The sequence below is a fragment of the Nerophis ophidion genome, linkage group LG01 (genome assembly GCF_033978795.1).
Source record: "Nerophis ophidion isolate RoL-2023_Sa linkage group LG01, RoL_Noph_v1.0, whole genome shotgun sequence".
In the NCBI taxonomy this organism is placed as follows: domain Eukaryota; kingdom Metazoa; phylum Chordata; class Actinopteri; order Syngnathiformes; family Syngnathidae; genus Nerophis; species Nerophis ophidion.
In genome coordinates, this window is record NC_084611.1 from 39,205,214 (window position 1) to 39,228,707 (window position 23,494).

Sequence of the window (23,494 nt, forward strand, 5' to 3'; positions counted from 1 at the left end):
GATTCGTTTTCGAATCCATTTTTTCGAATCAGTTAGTATTCCATGACTCACAATGCTCTTCTGCCATGACGCCGAATTCTTATTGATTGACGTGTGTTTGACGATTGCTGACATTTTCTTCGTCTCTTCCGCGAATGAGATAAATAATATTATTTGATATTTTACGGTAATGTGTTAATAATTTCACACATAAGTCGCTCCGGAGTATATGTCCCACCCCCGGCCAAACTATGAAAAAAAAGTGTGACTTATAGTCCGAAAAATACTGTAGTATGTAAATAAACATTTAACCTGACCTTGCCTGCTACAGAAAATCCTGGCCAGGTGGATAGAGCAGAAAGCACGCAATCTGGAGTTGACAGAAAAGGTAGCGGAACAATTTGTGATATAAATATCTTTCTGCGCTTGAGGGATGTTTATAGTGCTGTATTTATTTTTTCCCAGGGCGCTTGGCCCCAGAACGGACTGGACCTGGCACAGCTCGGACTGCCATCTTTATGGTCATGGATGAAATCTGTAAATTATTGATTGTTTCATTTTTGTTGACTTTAGGTACAAAAGTCATTACGCAAGAGCAAAATGTGATCTATTTGGTGTGTCTCCTCCTTTCTCAAAGGATGCCAATGACGGTGCAGAAGAGGTGAAAAACCTCAGGACTCTGGTGTCAAACTTGCGTCAGTTGCTTGACCTGCACAAGAAATATAACTGCAGGCTTTCACTTTCAGTCTTTGAGAAGGTATGTTTTTTTGTTTGTTTTTTTAATATATTGGCTCAACGGCAATTATAATCCTTAAACAAAGTAACAGTTAAACTCATGGGAATAATCACTGAATGGAGAACTGGGGTGGGATTAAATACGTTTTCTTCTTCCCACTCCCTTTCAGGCTGAACTGGAGAATCATGCATTAAAGTTAAAGTTAAAGTACCAATGATTGTCACACATACACTGGGTTTGGCGAAATTATTCTCTGCATTTGACCCATCACCCTTGATCACCCCTTGGGAGGTGAGGGGAGCAGTGGGCAGCAGCGGTGCCGAGCCCGGGAATAATTTTTGGTGGTTTAACCCTCAATTCCAACCCTGGATGCTGAGTGCCAAGCAGGGAGGTAATGGGTCCCATTTTTTATAATCTTTGGTCTTACTTGGCCGGGGTTTGAACTCACAACCTACCCATCTCAGGGCGGACACTCTAACTACTAGGCCACTGAGTACAGAGTACATACTATGCATAATTTATATTATGTGTTGTCAACTTTATATATTTTTTTTAATTATTATTATTTTTTTTATGTCATTGCCTGAAATAAATAAATAAATAAAAATGAAATGTAACGTGGAGCTCTTAACCATTTGTAAACTTTTTTGACCCCTTTTTTACACTACAGAGGGGCCCGGGCCCACTATATATATACAGCTCAATTAATAATCTTACTCTTGATTTCAATTGTATTCAATAATTTTATTTAAACTACTTACAATTTACAACCTTGTCAAATGATATGGAACTGTGTGTTATCGCTAAGATTATTCATTAAACACATTCAGTAAACCTTAGGCCTCGGTCAGGCTAATTAGGACAATAAGTACTAACCAATCAATCAATCAATGTTAATTTATACAACCCTAAATCACAAGTGTCTCAAAGGGCTCCACAAGCCACAACTACATCCTCGATTCAGATCCCACATAAGGGCAAGGAAAAGCTCACAACCCAGTGGGATGTCAATGTGAATGACTATGAGAAACCTTGGAGAGAACCCCAAATGTGGGTGTGCCCCCCCACACACACACCCCAAGTGAAAGTCCAGTACCTAGTGTATCGAACATAATAGTGAAAGGACAAGTCCATAGTGGGGCCAGTAGAAGACCATCCCGAGCGGAGACGGGTCCCGACTCTGGACAGCCAGCACTTCATCCATGGCCATTGGACCTGTGCCCCCCTCTCCTTTGTGCAGAAAAAAAAAGAAACGGCAGATCAACTGGTCTAAAAAGGGGGTCTATTTAAAGGATAGAGTATACAAATGAGTTTTAAAGATTGGACTTAAATGCTTCTACAAACCAAATAGATTCATAAATAACTGATACAAAAATATTGTATATACATTTGTTTTACTACAATAAATCAACTTAAATTCAAATAGAAATGGTTCAATAAACTGTCAACACATTAAAATACAGCTTCACTACTTAAGTCATAAGTTTGCGTTTAGGTAACTTCTCTATGACTTTAGCACCAGACTTCTTCTGTTTGTTTGATTTCGTCATTACTGCCACAAGTGGTGCAATAGTGTATTACAACCGAGTAGCGCTACGGCCCATAAAGACCAAAGCTGAGAAAGATATTTATTGGCGGTACTCCAGGGGGCACTTGCGACCCAACAATTAGAAAACTACTGCTTTAGCTGACCTTTGATCGACTGATTGAAACTTTTATTAGTAGATTGCACAGTACAGTACATATGAAGTGAAGTTAAGTGAATTATATTTATATAGCGCTTTTCTCTAGTGACTCAAAGCGCTTTACATAGTGAAACCCAATATCTAAGTTACATTTAAACCAGTGTGGGTGGCACTGGGAGCAGGTGGGTAAAGTGTCTTGCCCAAGGACACAACAGCAGTGACTAGGATGGCGGAAGTGGTAATTGAACCTGCAACCCTCAAGTTGCTGGCACGGCCACTCTACCAACCGAGCTATATCGGTAACACCCGAATAAGTTATTCAACTTGTTTAATTCGGGGTCCACGTTAATCAATTCATAGTACAAATATATGCTATCAGCATGATACAGTCATCACACAAGTTAATCATAAGAATTATGTTGTTGTGGAACACACAGCACATTAGTTGAGACTAAATACGGCACCTCCATTTTACCTGATTTCTTAACAATTGACTAATTGTCTAACAGGCTTAGTTGTAAACCCCATCGCCTTGATTCTCTGATTAGCCTGGCCTTATTTTTTTTTTAGAAAAATGTATTGTGCTTTCTGCTGTGGAAATGTTTGTAAACTGTAACCATTTATTCAACCCATACAAGGGAAATATACGCAGCGTCGCTTCCCTAATGCTCGACAAAGTAGCAGCTCCTGAGCTGATCTCAGCCACCGTAAAGAACAACATCTTGCCTTATGCTGAGGAGCATCACATTTCTTTGGATGAGCTACTCCTACAGTATATTAAGGTAAAAGAAAAATCACCAGTACAGTCAATGATGTGAAATTATTGAAGTCATTTTAATCCATATTTTTTTTGTCTCTAGGATTTACTAGAACGTTGCAGCTCGCAAACTACAACACTTTTTACAGAATGGGAAGCCAAAGCAGTGGCTGTCCTGGGATGCATGGCTGACACGGATGTAAGCAAGTTTTAAAATAAGTATTTTGCTCTCCTGATTGTTGGTATTATGTTTGGCATAAATTTAAACGGTTCTTTTAATTTACAGATGAAAACATTTTCAGTTTGAGGTTGTTTATTGATAGTCTCTACAATGAAGTTAGTGTAAAACTAAGCACTTAAAAGAAAGTACATGCAAGAAGTATGTTAAATCAACAATATGGTTTTGTATAGACTAAAATAAGCAATTAAGCCATACTGTAAAAGAGTTTAAACTTATGCTTCCAGCTTGTTTGATTGATTGATTGATTGATTGATTGATTGATTGATTGAAAGATTGATTGAAACTTTTATTAGTAGATTGCACAGTACAGTAAATATTCCGTACAATTGACCACTAAATGGTAACACCCGAACAAGTTTTTCAACTTGTATAAGTCGGGGTCCACGTTAATCAATTAATGGTAAATTGATTCTAAACATTCTGAAAATGATTCCAACAAACAATGGACGAGCCCATTGACAGGCCAACAAAAATTAACATCACGGTCATTTTAAATTGTTATCGTTTGTCCAAAGAAATTTTAAGGGAGCCAATAACAGAAAAAATAAAAATAAAAAAAATAAAAAAATAAACATTTTTGATATTCCAAACCACATGTGTCAAACTCAAGGCCAAGCTTGCCACATCATCATCAAACCTAGAAATAATATGCGTCAAATTATGTTATCTTCAATCAATCAATTAATCAATGTTTATTTATATAGCCCTAAATCACAGGTGTCTCAAAGGGCTGCACAAGCCACAACGACATCCGCGGTACAGAACCCACATAAGGGCAAGGAAAAATATGAGAATCCTTGAAGAGGACCGCATACTGTATGTGGACAATCCCCCCCTCACCCTCTAGGGAGACCGAAAGCAATGGACGTCGAGTGTGTCTAACATTATATTGTGAAAGTCCAGTCCATAGTGGATCTAACATAATAGTGAGAGTCCAGTCCATAGTGGGTATACCATAATATTGTGAAAGTCCGGTCCATAGTGGATCTAACATAATAGTGAGAGTCCAGTCCATAGTGGATCTAACATAATAATGAAAGTCCAGTCCATAGTGGATCTAACATAATAATGAAAGTTCAGTCCATAGTGGATCTAACATAATAGTGAGAGTCCAGTCCATGGTGGGTCTAACATAATAGTGAGAGTCAAGTCCATAGTGGATCTATCATATTGTAATAGTGCAAGTCCAGTCCATAGTGGATCTAACATAATAGTAAGAGTCTAGTCCATAGTGGATCTAACATAATAGTGAGAGTCCTGTCAATAGTGGGGCCAGCAGGAGACCATCCCAAGCGAAGATGGGTCAGCAGTGCAGAGATGTCCCCAATCGATGCACAGGCGAGCGGTCCACCCCGGGTCCCGACTCTGGACAGCCAGCACTTCATCCATGGCCCCCGGACCTGTGTCCGGCAGATCAACTGGTCTAAAAAGGGGGTCTATTTAAAGGCTAGGGTGTACAAATGAGTTTTAAGATGGGACTTAAATACTTCTACTGAGGTAGCATCTCTAATTGTTTTACCTGGAGGGCATTCTAGAGTACTGGAACCCCAATAGAAAATGCTCTAAAGCCCGCAGACCTTTGTTGGGCTCTGGGAATCTTGTCTTCCCTAATGTGGTAGTTTTTTTCCATTTTGACAGAAAAAAATCAAATGTACTGCATGCGATTGTGTATCTTTTTGAACTGTTATATTATCTAATAATGCAACAAATATTATCATCCATTCCCCAAAAATGTTCAAAAATAAATATTTGGATATCTGCTTGACTTATAGTTTCAAAGCAAATTATCCATCAAATTGTACGATGTAAAAATGCTAATCTTATGGTAATTTGGGATACTCACAGTAATACACCACACATTTACAGGGATTTTTACAGCATATCTGTGTAAATGGAAAAACAATACCACTTTTTTTATGCAAAAATTATGGCAACTGAGCTGCTATTTTTTTCCCCCGCAAAAAAAACAGTACCGATGATCCACCATAAAACAACCACCGTATATTTTTTTGTAAAAAAAACAACCGGCAGTTCAGTTTCCAGAATCTTACACTAAAAAACAGTGGAACCGTTTTCCCGCTTACAGTTATATGCTGTAAAAAAACACTGCTTGTATCTATCAGCACATTTTTTTTAAAGTGTGTATGTAAAAATAATATAAAGATCAAGTGCATTGGCAATTGTGAAATATCATGGGGCGAATCCTTGCAAATTTATATTAAATATTATTCACTGTCACAAAACTGCCTCAATTTAAAAAAAAAAAAAAAAAATTTGACACATCGGCTCTAAACCCGATAATTATTCCTCTCAGTTTTTAAACACATTTTAAATGAAAGCATCCACAGTGAAAAACATTACAGGATGCAAGGCATAAAAAATAGGCATACAGTAATATACTTGCGCAAAATGCAGTTTTACAACATTTTGTAAATGGTAAATGGGTTATACATGTATATAGGGCTGGGCGATATGGCATTTTATTAATATCTCGATATTTTTGGGCCATGTCACGATACACGATATATTTTGCGATATATTGCCTTAGCCTTGAATGAACACTTGATGCATACAAGTACAACCCATTTATTTATTTATTTATACAATCACAGCAGTATGATGATTCTATGTGTCTACATTAAAAAAATTCTTCTTCATACTGCATTAATATATGCTCATTTTAAACTTTCATGCATAAAGGGAAAACTGTATTTATTGAACAGTTAAGCAGTGGCACAAACATTCATGTCATTTCAAAAACAGAAAATGCAAGATTGTCAGAGACATTTAAAAAAAAAAAAGCTATTAGTGCACTTTTGTGCATGATGTCACTAGAATAACGTATTAAAAAAACACTAAATTAAAGTGCACTTTTTATTCAGAACACCACTACAATAGTTAAAAACAAATGTAGTGCACTTTAGTGAATGATGTCACTAGGATAACATATCAAAACAACACTAATTTAAAGTGCACATTTTGTACAGAACACCACTGCAATAGTTAAAAACAAATGAAGTGCACTTTTGTGCGGAATATTTCAAAAACTGTCAAATAAAAATGAGCTGCATAATAGGAAATCTAATCGTGTATGTCCTTCGTTCTGTGGTAGGTTCCTGCGGACGTTATTTCATTGTGTTGTTGTTTTTTTCATACGGTGTTAATCTGGAAATTGTTGCTTCATTTTGTGGGTGTGGCATTGAACGGAGATGTTGAAATTCAGTTTCAAACACTCTTCATTCTTTAGCGGGCGACTTTTCAAATGATGCTACAAATTAGTGTTGCTACAAAAAGTAGCAACACTTTTGCCGCATAAATGTTCAACATGTTCCCGCTTGAAGCCAAACCACCGCCAGACGTTTTTCTTGGGAATGAATTCTTCCTCCATTTGTTACCAGATCCGCACTTTCACTCTCTCGTATTACCACTCGCAACGCACCGTTAGCATAACAGCTAACGTTACCATGTCGCTACCTCTCTGCTCGGGGAGAGCGTGTGACGTTACACGCGTGACATATGTAAGAAGGTGCGCTTATTTTAAGTCTCTGTGAGAAACAGAGACAAGAAAGAGTGGGAAACACATGTAGTATAATGCTCGCAGCTAAAAGCAACTGTGTGAGGACATATACTCGAATATCACAATATAGTTATTTTCTATATCGCACAGAGATGAACCCGCGATATATCGCCCAGCCCTACTTGTATAGCGCCCAGCCCTACTTGTATAGCGCATCTCTACCTTCAAGGTGCTCAAAGCGCTTCGACACTATTTCCACATTCACCCATTCACACACACATTCACACACTAATGGCGGGAGCTGCCATGCAAGGCAATTACAACAACCAATCAGTAGCAACGGACACAACGGACGTGACTAGGTTGGTAGAAGGTGGGGATCGAACCAGGAACCCTCAGGTTGCTGGCACGGCCACTCTCCCAACCGCGCCATCATTTTTCTTCTCTAAAATATTGAATTGACTTCTGGGACCACGCCCAACTACATTCTATTAAGCTACTATTAAATTATTGCAGAAAAAAAAAAAATGCAATTATGCGGGGGAACAAATGCCGAAACCGCAAAATTTGTCGCAATATTCGTTAAACATTCAACCTTGTTGACGATTCCCTGCAGCTGAAGGTGGATGCGGTGCTGGAAATCATGCAGAAAGCTGTGTTCCCCTGGAGTAATGTGGTGGAAAAGCTGGTTCAGCAATACCTGGAGATGGACGGACCTAAGTAAGTCAAATCAAACTGTCCCATCCTCTTATATTTTTCATTTATCTATGATTTGTTTTTCTTTTGCTCTAAAAGACAAGAGCTTTTAAAGGAGAGCTACCGCCTGATGGAAATCCGCAAACTTCTCCGTGGCTACGGCATCCGCAACTACAACCACTCAAACATAGGTCAAATTAAGGTAAAATATTACTGTAATTTACCAACCCCGTTTCCATATGAGTTGGGGAATTGTGTTAGATGTAAATATAAACGGAATACAATGTTTTGCAAATCCTTTTCAACCCATATTCAGTTGAATATGCTACAAAGACAACATACTTGATGTTCAAACTAATAAATGTTTTTTTTTACAAATAATAATTAACTTTAGAATTTGATGCCATCAACACCATCCATCCATCCATTTTCTACCGCTTATTCCCTTTTGGGGTCGCGGGGGGCCAAAGAAGTTGGGAAAGGTGGCAATAAATACTGATAAAGTTGAAGAATGCTCATCAAACATTTGTTTGGAAAATCCCACAGTTGTGCAGGCTAATTGGTTACAAGTGGGTGCCATGATTGGGTATAAAAACAGCTTCCCAAAAAATGCTCAGTCTTTCACAAGAAAGGATGGGGCGAGGTACACCTCTTTGTCCACAACTGCGTGAGCAAGTAGTCAAACAGTTTAAGAACAACGTTTCTCAAATTGCAATTACAAGAAATTTAGGGATTTCAACATCTACGGTCCATACTATCATCAAAAGGTTCAGAGAATCTCGAGAAATCACTCCACTTAAGCTGCATGGCCGGAAACCAACATTGAATGATCGTGACCTTCGATCCCTCAGACGGCACTGTATCAAAAACCGACATCAATCTCTAAAGGATATCACCACATGGGCTCAGGAACACTTCAGAAAACCACTGTCACTAAATACAGTTTGTCGCTACATCTGTAAGTGCAAGGTAAAGCTCTACTATGCAAAGCGAAAAGCAACATCCAGAAACACTGCCGGTTTGTCTGGGCCCGAAATCATCTAAGATGGACTGATGCAAAGTGGAAAAGTGTTCTGTGGTCTGACCAGTCCACATTTCAAATTGTTTTTGGAAATATTCGACATCGTGTCATCCGGACCGAAGGGAAAGCGAACCATCCAGACTGTTATCGATGCAAAGTTGAAAAGCCAGCAGCTGTGATTGTATGGGGGTGCATTATTGCCTAAGGCATGGGTAACTTACACATCTGTGAAGGCACCATTAATGCTGAAAGGTACAGACAGGTTTTGGAACAACATATGCTGCCATCTAAGCGCCATTTTTTTCATGGACGCCCCTGCTTATTTCAGCAAGACAATGCCAAGCCACATTCAGCATGTGTACAACACCGTAGCTTCGTAAAAAAAGAGTGCGGGTACTTTCCTGGCCCGCCTGCAGTCCAGACCTGTCTCCCATCGAAAATGTGTGGCACATTATGAAGCGTAAAATACGACACCGGAGACCCCGGACTGTTGAACGACTGAAGCTCTTCATAAAACAAAAATGGGAAAGAATTCCACTTTCAAAGCTTCAACAATTAGTTTCCTCAGTTCCCAAACGTTTGAGTGTTGTTAAAATAAAAGGTGATGTAACACAGTGGTGAACATGCCCCTTCCCAACTACTTTGGCACGTGTTGCAGCCATGAAATTCTAAGTTAATTATTATTCGCAAAAAAAAAAACAAGTTTATGAGTTTGAACTTAAAATATCTTGTTATTGTAGTGCCCTCAATTGAATATGGGTTAAAAACGATTTGCAAATCATTTTATTCCGTTTATATTTACATCTAACACAATTTCCGAACTCATTTGGAAACGGGGTTTGTATGTCTGATGCATTAACCATATTGTTTCCGCCTTTAAACTCGGATGTCTTTGCAGACATTAGTCAGATACATACTCAAGCAAGACGTTCCGACATGCCTTGACGACGCCCTCACTTTGGCACGAGCGTACATACTTCCAACGTCGGAGATCCACTACTTGTATATCCTCCGGCTTATAGGCCAGGGCGCGGTATGTGTGTCACTTGTGAAGAAGTTAAAAAAATGCAGTATAACAATGTGATGTTTTGCTTTTTTTTTGTTGTTTTAAGAGCGAAGAATGCATTGTGGCGCTGAGGAGGTTGCCGGCTGCAGAGGTAGAGTGTGTGATGTTGCGTCTTACATCCTGGGCCATGCTGCAGCTGGAGGACAAAGACCACATTTCTGATGAAGTGAGATAAAGTCTTTCTTTTTTTTTTTAAAAAAAGGTTTATTTTTACGGGGATATTGTATCTTGTGATGTGTCATAGGTTTTTTCTCTACTGTAAATAATCCATCTAATATATTGTAGTCCATGGGTGTCAAACTCAAGATTGGCCCACCGTGTAATTTCATTTGGCCCTTGAGGCAATATCAAATGAACATTAGAGATGGCCCGCCGGTATCATACAGTGGCGGTGCCGCTGTAACATCGCATTCATCGCCAATACTCATACTTGCCAATCCTCCCAATTTTCCCGGGAGACTCCTGAAGTTCAGTGCCCCTCCCGAAAATCCCCTGGGGCAACCATTCTCCTGAATTTCTCCAGATTTCCACCCGGACAACGATATTGGTGTCGTGCCTTGAAATGTACCCATCCCAATGTGTAATATCCATGTTTGTAAATTAAAATGTGGACAGTTACAGTTTCCCTTCCACTTTCTCATGGACTTAGAATCATTGTCCAAGTAGGAGTTTTCAAATTTCACAAAAAAACAGCCTTTGTCATTATTTCTAACTTACAATTAACATCACTAACCTCTTTGTGGTTTAGTAAATTAACGCCCAAGCTATAACTACAGCATTTGCGGTATTCATTATCTGAGATTTGTTAAGTGTTTATTTACAATCATGCCTCCAAATCAACCAGCCATGACATTTATGGAGTTGAACCAATATGTTTGTCTACATTAGCACAAAAAACAGAAGATGGTCACTGCTCAGGTGATGGTGGAGGCATTGAAATACCAGCATGTGATACAGAAACGTGAGTATTACAATACATAATATTGCAATAAGACTATCACAGCAACATGCATGTGCTTCTTTACAGTAGCAATACTAGATTGTAAATAAACATGTGAAGATCCAAGACTGACTCCCTGCTTTCTTGTCTACTACAGATGATACTCTTAAAAGCATGGAGTGTGAAAACAGCCTGTGCACATTCAAAGTTATCGCCCACCTACAGGTAAATTTCACGCACACAAGATAAATGGATATATAGGTAGGTCTTTATTGTCATTGCACAAGTTCAACGAAACTTTGTTTTCAGCACAAACCCGTTCAAGATTAGACAAACAAACAGTGTACAGGGTTACAAAACAGGTACGTAAAAGATGGGGAATAAGGTCCAACGCTGGGGAAGGATGAGTAAAAAAAATACTCTCTAGACTGGGCTCCAAGGGGGCCCAGTCTGGAGTGGGAAAAAAACCTCCATAGCAAAGCACATATACGTATTACAACGTACATCTCGAGATATCTAGCAACAGAGGGAAGGGAGTGCGGGGTCATGGTGATAGGCCGCAGCTCTCAGGCGCTGACCATCCATTCATCACCCCTATGGGATTTGCGTGAAGGGCGTTGGATTGGTGGGGGTGGGGTATATATGTTTGTGGCGTATATTTTTGTGAATGCATGTTTGTGTGTAAGCCTGCAGTGTGTCTCTGTTCCGCGGTCTTGATGTCGTGCAGTCGCTAGTCCAAAGTCAACAACAACAGGTGTGTGTCCATGAGAGACAAGAGGGGAGTTGGTTGTGTCTTCACTGCACTGTCCTTCTGGAGAGTCTCGGAGCCAGGGAAACAATCCGAGTTAGAATGTTTTGTATACGACTGAAAATAAAATTTGCTTTTCAATTTAAATTGTCTTTGACCGGTCCTCAAACCTGCGGGGCAGACAGTCTGATGTGATCCAAAAACAAAAGAGTGTCCATAGTTTTCCCGCATCCTCCAATTTTTTTGGCAGCTTTGGGGTACTTTGAAGACTGCCAGCAACTTCAAATTTGTCGACAAACCAGAGCAACGCTTACTCCAATCAGCAGATGTCCTGTTGTCATAATTCCCATTAGGTAGATATCTTCACGTCCTCGACTGAAAAGGGTCGCCAAGAGTCCGTCACGTGTCCAGCAACAAGCGCTCCGTCACGACAAGCAGTTGCCCTTAAACCCAAGAGCTTGTAAATTTCGTTCAGGCCAGTTTATTAGTTCCCATGTTGATTTGGAGAGCAGTGCAAAAAGAGGCAACAAAAAAGTTAAGACAAGACAAAGAAGCAAGCAGGAGAGATGAAGGAGAGGAAAGGGGAGCGTCCACTCTCGATGAGTGCCAGAGTGGGGAAAAAAAAGATCAACACATCAAGCGTGTAAATATTTCTATTCATCTGAAAATGCTCTTTCTTTAGGAAGATTTTGATCTCTTCATCACCCCTGCCAACTACGAAGACGCCAACATTCGCCAACAAATCCAGGAGCACCATATCACGGCCTACGAAAGAACGCGTGGCAGCCGTTCATCCGATAGCAAGAACACGGCCGCCCCGGTAATGGCCAACGATCCTGATGGAAAGACCAGGACCATCTCCACCCAGGCGGGCCTGTGTCGCCTGGGGAGGCAGCTGCAGCGCACCAAACAGGAACTGTGGTCCGACTTGGCCCTGCGCGCCCTGGGAGTGGGCAAGGTTCACAAGGCCCTCAAGATTCTCAGGTAAGCATGTGTAACTGATGATATTGATATTGGTGATATTTCCACGTTCCAAAAATATGTGCTATGTTGATTAGACACTGAGTTTAAATTGTCAATAGATATGAATTTGAATGGTAGTTTGTTTATACTGTATGTGCCGTGCGACTAGTCGGGGGTGTACCATGCCGCTTGCCCGAAGTCATCTGGGATAGGCTCCAGGTCACCTGCGACCTTAATTATGATAAGCGGTGTGATAAATGGATGGGTTGAAGGTTGATGTTGATATTGTATGACTGATAATGTTTTTTCTGTTAATGACTTAAAACCAGTAGACCATGTGCACACCAATACAGGTGTATTTAGAAACTGTTGCCCTTTAATATTCAAGGACGCATATTTGGTTACGTTTGTCCAAGTCAGCTCGCCCTCGAGGAAGAAGAAACATTTTCTCACTCTCTGCTGCTATGAAAAATAGTATATTTTGTCTATTAAACTGATAAAAGTATACATTTGCATAACATTGCATTGTTATTAACATTAAATAAAACAAAAAAGAAACCACTATAGATCAACTTACAGCAAATTGAAGCTTAATTAACATTGCTTTTTTAGCCTGTCACAGAAAAAATGTTAAGAGCATCAATTTGCCTTAAATAAAAAAAAAAAAAATTCGCGAAAAAGAGGAAGGTTATCGACTACGGCGGACGTGTGCAAATTTTCAGGACTTATGCAGATCTGCAATACACAACAGCAGGTACCAGATGGTAAGAAAAGTTTGTTTTGCATAATATTTTTAAACAAAACACCAGATAATATATCTGCTAATGGGGGCCATTTTGCGGCCCTTATACACACACACCATAGTAATACTTGTATTGCTGACTACGGTAGCCGTAATGGGCCGACATTCCATCAAATAGTGTGGCTTCAAAGTCATACTAAAACATTTTGACAGATTTTTTAGTGTGCGTGTATAATGTTCTTTTTTTTCAATTGAACATTTAAAGCTTTGGTGTAGTTTACTGGCGTCATATTGCATTTCATACGTATCTCTTATGTGCGACTACCAACTACTGGTCACGCCTATCAGTACACCATATACCAAATAAAATTGCTTTTTACAAACCCCGTTTCCATATGAGTTGGGAAATGGCGTTAGATGTAAATATAAACGGAATACAATGATTAGCAAATCCTTTTCAACCCATATTCAGTTGAATGCACTACAAAGACAAGATATTTGATGTTCAAACTTTTTTGCAAATAATAATTAACTTAAAATTTCATGGCTGCAACACGTGCCAAAGTAGTTGGGAAAGGGCATGTTCACCACTGTGTTGCATCACATTTTCTTTTAACAACACTCAATAAACGTTTGGGAACTGAGTAAACTAAAGCTTTGAAAGTGGAATTCTTTACATTCGTGCTTGATGTACAGCTTACGTTGTTCAACAGTCCGGGGTCTTTTTAGTCGTATTTTACGCTTCATAATGCGCCACACATTTTCTATGGGAGACATGTCTGGACTGCGGGCGGCCACGAAAGTACCCGCACTCTTTACCTACGAAGCCACGCTGTTGTAACACGTGGCTTGGCATTGTTTTGCTGAAATAAGCAGGGGTGTCCATGATAACGTTGCTTGGATGACAACATACAGTGGGGCAAAAAAGTATTTAGTCAGCCACCGATTGTGTAAGTTCTCCCACTTAAAATGATGACAGAGGTCTGTATTTTTCATCAAAGGTACACTTCAACTGTGAGAGACAGAATGTGAAAAAAAAATCCAAGATTGCACATTGTAGGAATTTTAAAGAATTTATTTGTAAATTATGTTGGAAAATATAACCATTCAAAGCTCTCACTGATGGAAGGAGGTTTTGGCTCAAAATCTCACGATACATGGCCCCATTCATTCTTTCCTTAACACGGATCAATCGTCCTATCCCCTTAGCAGAAAAACAGCCCCAAAGCAGGATGTTTCCACCCCCATGCTGCACAGTAGGTGTGGTGTTCTTGGGATGCAACTCGGTATTCTTCTTCCTCCAAACACAACGAGTTGAGTTTATACCAAAAAGTTCTATTTTGGTTTCATCTGACCACATGACATTCTCCCATGTGCTCTCTGGCAAACTTCAGACGGGCCTGGTCATGCCCTGGCTTAAGCAGGGGGACACGTCTGACACTGCAGGATTTGATTCCCTGTCGGCGTAGTGTGTTATTGATGGTAACCTTTGTTACTTTGGTCCCAGCTCTCTGCAGGTCATTCACCAGGTCCCCCCATGGGGTTCTCGGATTTTTGCTCACCGTTCTCATGATCATTTTGATCCCACAGGATGAGATCTTGCATGGAGCCCCAGGTCGAGGGAAATTATCAGTGGTCTTGTATGTCTTCCATTTTCTGATAATTGCTCCCACAGTTGATTTTTTTCACAACAAGTTGCTTGCCTATTGTAGATTCACTCTTCCCAGTCTAGTGCAGGTCTACAATTATTTTACTGGTGTCCTTCGACAGCTCTTTGGTCTTGGCCATAGTGGAGTTTGGAGTCTGACTGTTTGAGGCTGTGGACAGGTGTCTTTTATATAGATAACGAGTTCAAACAAGTGCCATTCATACAGGTAACGAGTGGAGGACAGAAGAGCTTCTTAAAGAAGAAGTTACAGGTCTGTGAGAGCCAGAGATCTTCCTTGTTTGAAGTGACCAAATACTTATTTTCCACCATAATTTACAACTAAATTCTTTAAAATTCTTACAATGTGAATTCCTGGATTTTTTTTTCACATTCTGTCTCTCACAGTTGAAGTATACCTATGATGAAAATTACAGACCTCTGTCATCATTTTAAGTGGGAGAACTTGCACAATCGGTGGCTGACTAAATACTTTTTTGCCCCACTGTATGTTGCTCCAAAACCTGTATGGACCATTCAGCATTAATGGTGCCTTCACAGATGCGTAAGTTAGGCACTAATACACCCCCATACCATCACAGATGCTAGCTTTTGAACTTTGCGCCTATACAATCCGGATGGTTATTTTCCTCTTTGTTCCGGAGGACACCATGTCCACAGTTTCCAAATATAATTTGAAATGTGGACTCGTCAGACCACAGAACACTTTTCCACTTTGCATCAGTCCATCTTAGATGAGATCGGGCCCAGCAAAGCCGGCGGCGTTCCTGGGTGTGGTTGATAAATGACTTTCGCTTTGCATAGTAGAGTTTTAACTTGCACTTACAGATGTAGCGATCAACTGTAGATACTGACAGTGGTTTTATCAAGTGTTCCTGAGCCCATGTGGGGATATCCTTTACACACTGATGTCGGATTTTGATGCAGTACCGCCTGAGGGATCAAAGGTCCACACCTGTGGGATGTTCCAAATAAGTGTTTGATGATCATTTTCTCAACTTTATCAGTATTTATTGCTACCTTTCCCAACTTCTTTGTCACGTGTTGCTGGCATCAAATTCTAAAGTTAATGATTATTTGCACAAAAAAAAATGTTTATCAGTTTGAACATCAAATATGTTGTCTTTGTAGCATATTTAACTGAATATGGGTTGAAAAGGATTTGCAAATCATTGTATTCCGTTTATATTTACATCTAACACAATTTCCCATCTCATATGGAAACGGGGTTTGTAGCAGGGGCGGTTCTAGGCATGCTTATATGAGGGGGCAGTCAGAAATGTGAAGGGGGCATCATGTGTACACATCATGCTCCAGCACTTTTTTTTTCTGTGCTTATAGTAACAATGCTTTCTTCATTGAAATGGGTCTTTAGCTATGTTTCCAACCCCATCCTGGAGTAGTGGATCGCACTTTGTCAGGCCTCTACCTTTAGACCTGTCCAACTTGGGTGTCCCACCTGAAGACTAAGCTCCTGCTGGTATAGCTCTTACGGTCACTGAGGCATGCAAACCCCTTGACAACAATAAGGTGGCAATCCCTCAGGGGGGGAAACATTAACAGCGCTGCCATATTTCCGACAGGGGAAACAGAAGCAGGCGTCTCACACCACAGAATACTCTAGCCATGGTCGTGTGCGGTACCAGGCAGGATTGAATGATCTTAATGTTGTACCAAATGCACGCTTTGGGTAGCCACCCAGTATTGGCTGAGATGGTGCGTTGCCATTTAAGTCACTGGGTAGCTGAGCAGGCTGCTTTGGGGGAGCGCTTGTTGGGGGGACGGAGGGAGCTGGTGCAGGAGAAACAGTGCTTGCTGGTGCTAAAGGTGCAGTATTGCTAGCTGCTGTCCCTGATGTACTAGCAGTAGCATCAGTGCTACTACTACATGCAGGAGCAGGACTAGACTTTTTAAATGCTCTGTAAAATGGATGCATTACAGAGCATTAACTTTCTCTTTGTGAGCTGCTGGAAGCTGGAGCAGAAAATAAGTAAGCTTGAACAACAACAGAAAAAACCCGCTGTGATTACATGAAGAAAAACAACAACAGTTCAGGACTACAGCCTGGGGCGGGGCTTTACGTAGGGGTCTGTCAGACACAAGTCACTTGTCTTCAGTTTGTCACATGCAGTGGACGTGGGCACTCATCTGGGCACAAAATTCATTCACTCTAATGTATGTGTGTTGCCCACTTGCTTGTAAATTGATGAAAACGGCTGTGTTTTTGTTTTTAGGTGTCTTGGTCATATCAAATGAAACTTATAATTTGTTTATTACAAAATGTAGATTGAAACATTAAAGGTTAAACTATGTAGAATTACAAGAAAAACAACAGAAAAAGAATTCCAGCAGTCGATTGCCAGACCGTTGCTAAGTAAAACGGGCCGTTGCTAGGGACTCCGCTCTGAACAGAGGACAGCAGAGGAGGACTTCTAAGCAGGATATATACCTTATGTTTCATTTTTACCCTCATTAACAGCATCACAAATGACTTGTAGCTTGTTACAGGGACAGTGGAGGCTCTCTGCCTTCCAAACCACTGCTGCTCAGAGCCTCCGCTGTCACTGCTCTCGTCAAGTTGTTAAAAAAAAAAAAAAAAAGGAAACCATAGCACCGAAAGTCCGTGACGATAAACGTGTTTATGACAGATAAGACTACACAAATACACCCATCCTAACAAGTATATGATAAATGTAGACGACTTTTCCTTTTCTTTTCCTTTCATACTGCAACAGTGATTGGATGTTTACTGAGGGCTGAGGGTGTGTGCGGGTGTGTGTGTGCTGCGCAGCCTGTGGAATGGTGAATACACGCACAGCGGAGGGAGGGATGAGAGGGAAGCCGACACTACTATATCGTGTGTGTCCCTTTTTCGGCTGATTTTTCCGCTAGTGCAGATAATTTTGTCAACTTGTAATGTAGTAATTTTGTGAGTTTATTAAAATTTGCTTTCTCAAATTTTGATTTGAGTGGGCAAGACATTTATTTAAGGGGGCTCTGCCCCCTCTTGCCCTTGCGTAGAGCCGGCCATGGTTTGTAGGTCGGTAAGCACAACCAGAATTATTCTGTACATTAGGCTAAGGCTGGGCGATATATCAATATACTCGATATATCGTGGGTTTGTCTCTGTGCGATACAGAAAAAATGACTATATTGTGATATTCGAGTATAAGTTATCATGCACTTGCTTTTAGCTGCAGGCAGTACACTACATGCGTTTCCCACTCTTTCTTGTTTCTCCTTCTCAAAGAGACTTAAACAAGCGTACCTTCTTACATATGACACGTGTGCAACGTCACACGCCCTCCCCGAGCAAAGAGGTAGCTACATGGGTAACATTAGCTGTGATGCTAACAGTTCATTGCAAGTGATAATACGGGAGAAAGAAGGTGCGAATCTGGTAACAAATGGAGAAATGATTAATTCCCAAGAAAAACAGCACGGGATCCATCGTCTGGCGGTGGTTTGGCTTCAAGTGGGAATATGTTGAACAATTATACGGCAAAAGCGTTGCTTCAAAAAGTAGCGGCACTGCTAATTTGTTGCATCATTTGAAAAGTGGCCCACTAGAAAATGAAGAGTGCTTGCGACTGCCTGTCAACATCTCCATTTGGTGCCACACCCACAAAATGCCAAAGCAACAATTTCCACATCAACACCGTATGAAAAAAAAAAATCAACAGAAGGAGTAAACGTCCGCAGGAACCTACCACAGAACGAAGGACGAACACTATTTGATTTCCATATTACGCAGCTCATTTTTATTTGACAGTTGTTGAAATATCCTGTGTAACATCATGTACAAAAGTGCACATTATTTTTTTTAAACTATTGTAGTTGCGTTCTGTACAAAAAGTGCACTTTAATTTAGTCCATCCATCCATCCATTTTCTACCACTTATTCCCTTTCGGGGTCGCGGGGGTCGCTGGCGCCTATCTCAGCTACAATCGGGCAGAAGGTAGTGTTATTTTGATATTTCATTCTAGTGACATCATGCACAAAAGTGCACTAATAGATTGTTTTAAATGGTCTCTGACAATCTTGCACTTCCTGTTTTGAAATGACATGAATGTTTGTGCCACTGCTTAAAAACTGTTTAATAAATACACTTTTAGAAAATTGACTTAATTGTGATTTCCCTCTCTGCATGAAAGTTTAAAATGAGCATATATTAATTAAGTATGAAGAAGAATGTTTTAATGTAGACACATAGAATCAGCATACTGCTATGATTTTATGCATTGGGTGTTAATTCAAGGCTAAGGCAAAATATCGAGATATATATCATGCATCGTGACATGGCTTCAAAATATTGAGATATTAATAAAAGGACATATCGCCCAGCCCTACCCTATAACAATAATTTTAGTATTTATTTGAACTTTAGCCAAGCTTCTTAATTTGTCATCTTTGTCAGCGAGCTCTATGAGCACCACAACAACACCAGCACAGGGAAAGTGTTGTTTACTGCCGCCAAGACATTATGTCAGATGCTGGAGGCGGACGTGCCCATGGTGCTGCCTGATGAAGCGGACTTGCCGGTTGTCATCCATGAGCTCGCCTGCCAAGCCATCACTGTGTGCCATCCCGGTAAACACCAGCCGTGACACACTCTTATCTTCAAATAGCACCTGTCGTTTACTGCTGATTTGCTGGCATGTATTTGAACACTATTACAGACTTGCTGCTGGATTGTTTGGAGCTTTGCAAGTCCACACGGATTGCAATGGATGTCTATCATCAGTGCCAAATATCAGACGACTACGGCTTTGCAGCCAAGGTTATATATTTTTAAATTCTTCCAAATACATGAATATAGTGTAAAATAATGCAATTGTTCCTTGTGCTCACAGGATTTGGCCTTGGGTACGGAGGAGAATGTTTATTCGCAGTGGAGCTTCCAAAATGTTTTTAATGAAGACTGCATTGTGTTGGACCCATTGTCTGTGTTACCTGTTCAGTATGAACTCACCAATTGCTTGCTGCCCATTTCTCAAGGTAGTACACAATTGCTTATTCTATTTTGTGTTCAATTTCCAACTGCAAATACCTTTTATTGCAGATACCAAATTGTACCCGTTGGACTGCTCCTGCCTCTCACACTGCTCTTTTGAAGACGGTAAGTACTTTTTTTTAAGCAAGTTAGGCAAATACATCTTGTTCCCTGCTTTTAGTTAACCTTTTGCGTTGGTTGTGTTCAGGTTCAAATTACTTGCACCCCCTGACGAGTCCTCTCAAAAGAATGATGCAGATGTTACAGGAGTGCAGTCAGCTGCAGCTGGCCATGAGAGTGATGGTCAACTCATATGGCAGCTGTCTGCAACATGTTACCTCCAACATTTTGAACCCAAAGATTACTGTACAGGTATAACACAGACACATGCCATAAATCCTTTATTCAACTAACCGCTGAATCGACGGGTGCGTGGTCTGTAGGGAAGTATAGTATAACATTATGATTTTATCCTTATCGATACCGGTACACTGCAAAAAGTCAGTGTTCAAAAACAAGAAAAGAAAATACAAAAATGAGGGGTATTTTACTTGAACTAAGCAAAATTATCTGCCAATAGAACAAGAAAATTTGGCTTATCAAGACTTTCCAAAACAAGTAAAATTAGCTAACCTCAATGAACCCAAAAATACCTTTAAATAAGTATATTCTCACTAATAACAAGTGCACTTTTCTTGGTAGAAAAAAAAATTAGGCCTTTTTGCTCAATATGTTGAAAAATATTCTTAGATAAGTAAATGCTTGTGCCATTATCTTGACATAATGATATGCGCTTGGCATCATGATTTTTTTCATGCTTGAAGTAAGAAATTATTAGTTTAAAAAAGTAGTTTTATACTTCTGAGTGTTAATGACACAGCTTTGCAACAGTTGATATTGTAGTTTCAAGCATATACACAATATAGGTCCTGAAATCTCAGCAACAAGCTGTAATATCTTACTGAGATCATTTAGGACCAAAACCCTTAAAACAAGTTAAACACTCTAGCATGAAATCTGCTTAATGAGAAGAATTATCTTATCAGACAGAACATAAGCAAATTTCACCCTTATGTGAGATATTTAATCTTACTTAGATTTCAATTTTTGCAGTGTATTCATCGATACTATATGTTAGTGGTGTTAATAGGGCTGGGCAATACAGCCTTTTTTTAATATCTCGATATTTTTAGGAACCACAAAGAAATAGAGGCAAAGGACAGACAAAAAAAAAAAAGTAAAACAGAAGTAAAACACACATCGAAAAAGCAAATACAAATTACCCTAAGAACAATTTGTTAGATAAAAAGCAGTTAAAAAGATAAAAATAGTTTAAAGTTTGATGCTGGGTTAAAAGCCAGTGAATAAAAATGGGTTTTAAGAAGGGTCTTAAAAATTGCAATGAAGCGGCCTGTTTCACATGGAGAGGGAGATGGTTCCAGGGTTTGGGACCCGCAACAGAGAAGGCTCTGTCCCTTCTGAGCTTGCGCTTTGATTTGGGTACCTCCAAGATCAGCTGATCAGCTGACCTGAGGAACCGGGTGGGTGCATAGAGGTGGAGCAGCTCAGAGAGGTATGGTGGGGCAAGACCACATAAGTATTTAAAAAGGAGTAAAATAATTTTAAAATGGACTCTAAAACAGTGGTCCCCAACCACCGGGCTCGATTGGCACGGGCCGCAGAAGAATTGTTTATTAATTTTTAATTTTTTTCCAATTTATTTTATTTATTTATTTTTTTTTTTTTGTAAATCAATTATGGTCAACATAAAAAAACACAAGACACACTTACAATTAGTGCACCAACCCAAAAAACCTCCCTTTTTCATGACAAAAAGAATAAATTAAAAAAATGTAGCAACATTTACAGAGAAGGTCCTGTTAGTCAAATATGACTTCAGCCAACTCAAAGTAGTACCACAGATGCCCACTTGTGGCTGTAGGCGGCTAATTAAAATATTATGGTCCACCTTAACAAATACTGCTGTTAGATCCAGTAAAACTAAAATCACATGATCCCCTAAATCTGTTTCTCGAAGGTTGTCATTAAAAACCCTTAATAATGCTGACTCGGTACTATGGAGTGGTTTAAACCCAGACTAAAAGACTTCTAAAATATCACAGTCCTTAAAAAAAGTGTTTAAATAGGTAAAAACAATCTTCTCCAAGATCTTTGAGAGGAAAGGCAGCTTAGAAATGGGTCTAAAATGGGCTAAAACTGAACTGTCCAGACCAGGGTACTTTAAAAGCGGTTGAACCACGACGTGTTTAAAACTGGTAGGAACCACACCAGAAAACAGACTGCTATTTAAAATGTTAAGAACAGGCAGCCTATGCAAGACGACACTTCTTTACAAAACGTAGGAGGGAAAGCATCATGGGGGGAACCTAAGGGCTTCATATGAATATTTAATTCTTGTAACTGCCGTAGAGTCATTTGGGTGACTGACTGAGTGTTGACAGCTACCAATGTACAAACCCCGTTTCCATATGAGTTGGGAAAATCTGTTAGATGTAAATATAAACGGAATACAATGATTTGCAAATCCTTTTCAACCCATATTCAGTAGAATGCACTACAAAGACAAGATATTTGATGTTCAAACTCATAAACTTTATTTTCTGTTGCAAATAATAATGAACTAAGAATTTCATGGCTGCAACACATGCCAAAGTAGTTGGGAAAGGGCATGTTCACCACGGTGTTACATCACCTTTTCTTTTAACAACACTCAATAAATGTTTGGGAACTGAGGAAACTAATTGTTGAAGCTTTGAAAGTGGAATTATTTCCCATTTTTGTTTTATGTAGAGCTTCAGTCGTTCAACAGTCAGGGGTCTCCGCTGTCGTATTTTACGCTTCATAGTGCACCACATTTTCGATGGGAGACAGGTCTGGACTGCAGGCGGGCCAGGAAAGTACCCGCACTCTTTTACTACAAAGCCACGCTGTTGTAACACGTGGCTTGGCATTGTCTTGCTGAAAAGCGCAAGGGCGTCCATGATAACGTTGCTTGGATGACAACATATGTTGCTCCAAAGGCACTAATACACCTCCATACCATTACAGATGCTGGCTTTTGAACTTTGTGCCTATAACAATCCAGATGGTTATTTTCCTCTTTGTTCTGGAGGACAACACGTCCTCTGTTTCCAAATATCATTTGAAATGTGGACTCGTCAGACCACAGAACACTTTTCTACTTTGCATCAGTCCATCTTAGATGAGATTGGGCCCAGCAAAGCCGGCGGCGTTTCAGGGTGTTGTTGATAAATGGGTTTTAACTTGCACTTACAGCTGTAGCGACAAACTGTATTTAGTAACAGTGGTTTTCTGAAGTGTTCCTGAGCCCATGTGGTGATATCCTTTACACGCCGATGTCAGTTTTTGATGCAGTACCGTCTGAGGGATCAAAGCTTTGTAATATCATCGCTTACGTGCAGTGATTTCTCCAGATTCTCTGAACCTTTTGATTATTTTACGGACCGTAGATGGTAAAATCCCTAAATTCCTTGCAATAGCTCGTTGAGAAATGTTGTTCTAAAACTTTTCGACAATTTGCTTACAAATTGGTGGCCCTCGCCCCATCCTTTTTTTTCACGCATTGCAGCTGAAGTGAATGTTATGTGTCATAATTACGACGATCAATTAGAATAAAGAAAAATACTGGTAGCTGTATCATTTGTCTAGAATTATAACGGCCCTCCAGGACCAACTTAATTAGGAACTGGTACCACAAAAAC

At 40.0% G+C, this 23,494-nt stretch overlaps 1 protein-coding gene across 2 annotated transcripts in view; it reads left to right on the plus strand.

The window, feature by feature from the left end:
- Nucleotides 1–23,494, plus strand: part of kntc1 (kinetochore associated 1) — a 119,975-nt gene that overhangs the window by 47,138 nt on the left and 49,343 nt on the right. For both annotated transcript variants that reach the window (XM_061902424.1, XM_061902416.1), the window contains exons 20-36: nucleotides 311–367; nucleotides 445–516; nucleotides 617–736; nucleotides 3,039–3,182; nucleotides 3,261–3,356; nucleotides 7,532–7,635; nucleotides 7,711–7,813; nucleotides 9,531–9,665; nucleotides 9,745–9,864; nucleotides 10,587–10,659; nucleotides 10,796–10,863; nucleotides 12,069–12,370; nucleotides 19,176–19,348; nucleotides 19,438–19,538; nucleotides 19,612–19,756; nucleotides 19,821–19,877; nucleotides 19,960–20,123. In XM_061902424.1, the coding sequence (XP_061758408.1) occupies nucleotides 311–367; nucleotides 445–516; nucleotides 617–736; nucleotides 3,039–3,182; nucleotides 3,261–3,356; nucleotides 7,532–7,635; nucleotides 7,711–7,813; nucleotides 9,531–9,665; nucleotides 9,745–9,864; nucleotides 10,587–10,659; nucleotides 10,796–10,863; nucleotides 12,069–12,370; nucleotides 19,176–19,348; nucleotides 19,438–19,538; nucleotides 19,612–19,756; nucleotides 19,821–19,877; nucleotides 19,960–20,123 (2,034 nt within the window). The remainder of the gene's footprint in view (nucleotides 1–310; nucleotides 368–444; nucleotides 517–616; nucleotides 737–3,038; nucleotides 3,183–3,260; nucleotides 3,357–7,531; nucleotides 7,636–7,710; nucleotides 7,814–9,530; nucleotides 9,666–9,744; nucleotides 9,865–10,586; nucleotides 10,660–10,795; nucleotides 10,864–12,068; nucleotides 12,371–19,175; nucleotides 19,349–19,437; nucleotides 19,539–19,611; nucleotides 19,757–19,820; nucleotides 19,878–19,959; nucleotides 20,124–23,494) is intronic.